The sequence below is a fragment of the Lipotes vexillifer genome, unplaced genomic scaffold, assembly GCF_000442215.2.
Source record: "Lipotes vexillifer unplaced genomic scaffold, Lipotes_vexillifer_v1.1 scaffold1116, whole genome shotgun sequence".
In the NCBI taxonomy this organism is placed as follows: domain Eukaryota; kingdom Metazoa; phylum Chordata; class Mammalia; order Artiodactyla; family Lipotidae; genus Lipotes; species Lipotes vexillifer.
Window position 1 is genome coordinate 348,554 of NW_006797545.1, and position 4,276 is coordinate 352,829.

At 43.1% G+C, this 4,276-nt stretch overlaps 1 protein-coding gene across 1 annotated transcript in view; it reads right to left on the minus strand.

The window, feature by feature from the left end:
• Window positions 1–817: 817 nt before the first annotated feature.
• The window catches only part of ACER2 (alkaline ceramidase 2), a 28,670-nt gene continuing 25,211 nt past the window's right edge, over window positions 818–4,276 (minus strand). The window contains exons 5-6 of the mRNA XM_007469666.1: window positions 4,254–4,276; window positions 818–1,004 (exon numbers count right to left, since the gene is read on the minus strand). The exon at window positions 4,254–4,276 is cut by the window's right edge and continues 136 nt beyond it. Coding sequence (XP_007469728.1) covers window positions 818–1,004; window positions 4,254–4,276 — 210 coding nt within the window. The remainder of the gene's footprint in view (window positions 1,005–4,253) is intronic.

The window sequence follows — 4,276 nt, forward strand, 5'->3', positions numbered from 1 at the left end:
GGAACGCTCACACCACTCACACCGTAGCTAGTCTTCTCTGTGTGTGTTTGAGGGTACCGGGCTGGGGGGCGGGGACCGTGTCAGCATTTAAAAATTGTGCTTCTCTTCAAGAATGGCTTAAAGTGGAGTGTCGTTTTTGGCATATGCGGAGGGCTTTTCTTGTTAGCTTCACCCTGATCTAAAGTCAAGTTCCCATCTCTCAGAAGAGGTAGCAGGAAAAGGATGCACACATGTATGTAAACCCTGGGTTACGGAGAGATGCAAGGGGGGAAACCAGCCTCCTTAGCCACAAGCCCTGTGTGTGTTCCATTTGCTTGCTTTCGTTTCAGGACAGTTTCCCCAAATGAAAATCTCTGGCCTCTTCCATCATACAGTCAGAGGGTCTTGTCGGGCGCAGGATTTGTCTGTCAAGGGAGGGTCCGCTCCGAGAGCACATGGGAACAGTGGGATCTGGAGCAAACTCTCTCCAGGAAGCGAGGCGTGTGCAGCGCTGGGTCCCCCACGGGACGGCTCTGCCATCACCATAAAGGACGCAGCCCAATGAGCACTGTAGCTGGAGGTGACACTGAGAAGACACATCTAGTGCCCCTCGGCCCTCTACTTCCCATCTTTGGGAAAGGGGAAGATACCCGCTGCTCCCCAGGCACCATGGAGTCCTGGCAGTCCAGAGACACACTAGTTAGAACCCAAGGGCACTGAATTTTTAAAAGACAGACCCCACCCCCAACTCCGTGAACCCCGCTGGCTGTCTCTGCTGGCAGATGAAGTTTAGGTGAGTGAGAGAAAATAAGCAGAGAGGCCAGCCACTGCCTTGCCATCACGTGATCTTGACTGGTGATTTCTTGTTGGCGCACAGAAGGGACACGTAGGGGACACCGATGAAGGCCCATCTCTCGCTGGGCCAAAACTTGATGACGGGGCCTTGCTCGGGTATCTCGGAGGCGGCATCAAAGTAGGCGAAGCACACGCAGCCCAGGTAGGCGGCCAGGCAGATGAGGATGTGCCTGCGATGGAGACGTGGCGGCGTGAGAACTGAGAGAACCTGACGCAAGTAAGTCGGTCCTCGGGTTTAGCCCGTTCCTCCCTCTGGCTAACCTGCCTCTCCTGGATGCAAAGACAGGCAGGGGCCTCCTTTAATTAAGAAGGGGTGAGGTTGCCCAACAATCCCTGGAATAGCAGAAGAATGGTAACTGCTGAGCCAACAAAGCCTCTTTTGGAATGTTCGAAAACATTCCAGCTTGATAACAGGAAAAACCTGCAAATGCCTTTGGGGCTCAGCCGAGAAAACAGAGCCACTAATATGATATCACTTATATGCAGAATCTTAAACAAACAAACAAAAAGAACTTATTCACAAAACAGAAACAGACTCACAGACTTAGAGAACGGAACTTTTGGTTCCCAGGGAGGAAGAAGTGGGGGAAGGATAGACTGGGAGTTGGGATTGACATGTAAATAAACTGATTAATGAATTAATGAATTAAACTAAAAAAACAAAATAAATAAAACAGAGGCACTAAGGAAATAACGGATGAGCATGTGGAAACTAGTCCCCCCACCCTTCTAGCTTTAATAATCGGCTGTACATATCTGACGCCCTTCATTAGGAATAATTTTAGACTGATTCATCTGCTTCTGCACTTTAGTAAGGGAACTCTTTTTCATTACTATTATTAAATTCACTGTGCCTGTAGAAAGTTTTCATATTGATCTTTATCATGCAAGGGACCATTTAAAGGCATGTAATCCTACTTTTGTACCTTATACTGAAACTTAACTCCAGATGAATTAAAGATTTAAAATACATTTAAAGACATATTTATAGAAAATATTTTTTATAAACTTGGGTGGGGGAGGCCTGTCTTAGAATGACACGAAGTTCAGAAACCCTACAGGGAATGGCTGTGAGAGCCACATGTAATGCACGTCTCTACCTTTAAAAACGCATGGAATAAAGATGGCTGTAAGAGTACTACCAGTTTGCTTAGTTGAGAACAGTGTCATTTAAGGGATGTCACAGTCACACTGTAATGCATACAGAAGGGAGAGAAAGAAAAAAAAAACCTAAAGGAAAAGACTGACAGATGTGAGAACATGAAAATTTTAAACCAGTTTGGCACAAAATATCATTAACGTACTGAGAGATAAATGGGAAACTGGGGGTAAATATTGGCACCATGTGACAAAGAATTAAAATCCCTATCTTACAAAGAACCTAAAGACTAATCATCTCATAGGGTATCTGGGATTTGCTTTAAATAATCCGGGTGTGGGTGGGAAGTGGGTGAAGGTGGCATGAATGAGATTGGCCTCATGCAGATACTTACTGAAGCTGAGTGTTGCCTACCCGGGGGCCCCATATATTATTCTCTGTACTTTTGAAAATGTTGCCAAGTGTGCCCAATAAATGGCATATAGGTAGCAAACAGTAATGACTGTCTCCTATGTGTCAGGCCCTAGGTGCTGGATATAAACTTTTAAAAATGGAAACACTCCACAGGGATGATAAAGAAACTTGAAAGGCACATTTCAAAAGAGGAAAGATATAGTAATTTTACATTTGAAAAGATGCCCAACAAAATACTAATTTTTTAAAAAGACATGAAAATTAAAATAAAATCTTTTCAGGTTAACAAATATTTTTGTAAAGTTACTAATATCCAGTATATGTGAAAGTGTATTTTACAGATACACTTTTACTATCTTACAGATTTTAGTAAAAAGTGTTAGTTGATATAATATCTCTGGATTTGGCAACATATTATAATTTAACCTAAGGACACAATTCAGGCATATGAACAAATACAGATGTTCATTACCAATTATTTGTAAAAGCGGAAAGTCAGAAATAACCTAAATATCCATTAATAGAGAGGTTGGTTAAATGAATTATAAAGCATCCATATTGTGCGGTATTAACTGGACACAAAAACTGATGAAGATAATATAAACGCTCTGGTAAGGAAAGCTGTCTATGATCTAGTATTTAGTTTAAACAACAAAAGAAGGACCAATATGCATCATGTATAGAATGATGTTATTTTTGCTTTTAAAAGTAGAATTAGAGAACTATGTATATAAAGCACCTGGAAGGATACACTTCAGGCTGTTAACAATTGTTCTCTCTCTTTGGTGGACAGAATTATGAAAGTCTCTCTTTCTAAACTTACCTATTGTTTAAATTTTTTATAATAAATAAATATGTCACTTAACAACTGGGATGAAAAAATGGTTCAACTTTGTTTTTGTTTTTATTTTGAGGCCACACCACACAGCATGTGTGATCTTAGTTCCCTGACGAGGGATCAAACCTGCGCCCCTGCAGTGGACGCACAGAGTCTTAGCCACTGGACCACAGGGGAAGTCTCAGAAAATGGTTCAACTTTGGGGGGGGAAAAAAACCAACCTCAGAAAGTACACCAAATTTAGAAACAAATTAAGTTGGAATCCAAGTTATTACAGTCTACTTTTTGAATTTTACTTAAATCACTGTGTCATAAGGGAGCTTGGATCGATTAAAAACGTACTATATCTTCAGTGAGATCCTATTTACACAGGTGGATACATTTATCAAAATTTACCAGACTACACAGTTAAAATCTGTGCATTTGACTATTCCCAGGAAGAAAACCACTGGATTTCCTCCTCAGCTTTCTGAGTACAGGATTCTGTGTGCTGTTTTGTAGCTTTCTTTTTCTTAACAGTGTATCCTGAGCCTTCTAAACTGTAGATGCTCCAATTCCCCATTATTGAGTTCCTAGACTGGTTTGATGTCACCAGGTGGGTAATCATGAACAAAGCCAAAGAGACTGTCCCTAGGTGACCTGTGAGGCCCAGGCTGGTCACTCAGGCTCAAAAGGCGTGCTTGGTTCCTATTCAGGACCGTCCTATCCCCACATCACATCTGTCCCAAGCCTTCGCCACCTTCCCCCACCCTGGAGATCTAGCTAGAGCTCAGGTTACGGATTCAAGTTCCAAGCTCCTTTCTGCTTTAATAATGGAGCTAAAGGTGAGAGACCACAGACATGAAGCACAGACAATTAGGTCTGTTTGTTCCGGCTAAGCCTGCTCCCTGGAGCTGTTTCTGCTTTTTCTATCGCTTCTGAAACGTCTGACAGTCTACTTGAGGAGAGGAGGCACCCAGGCTCAGCTCTGTCCCCTGTGTGCACTTGTGCCCCGTGCAGGGAGAACGGAGTGACAGCAAGTGTAGACCCTGCCTGGTGACCACCCACCCCACCACGAGCGGGGCTCACCACACGCAGTGCAGGTAGGGAAA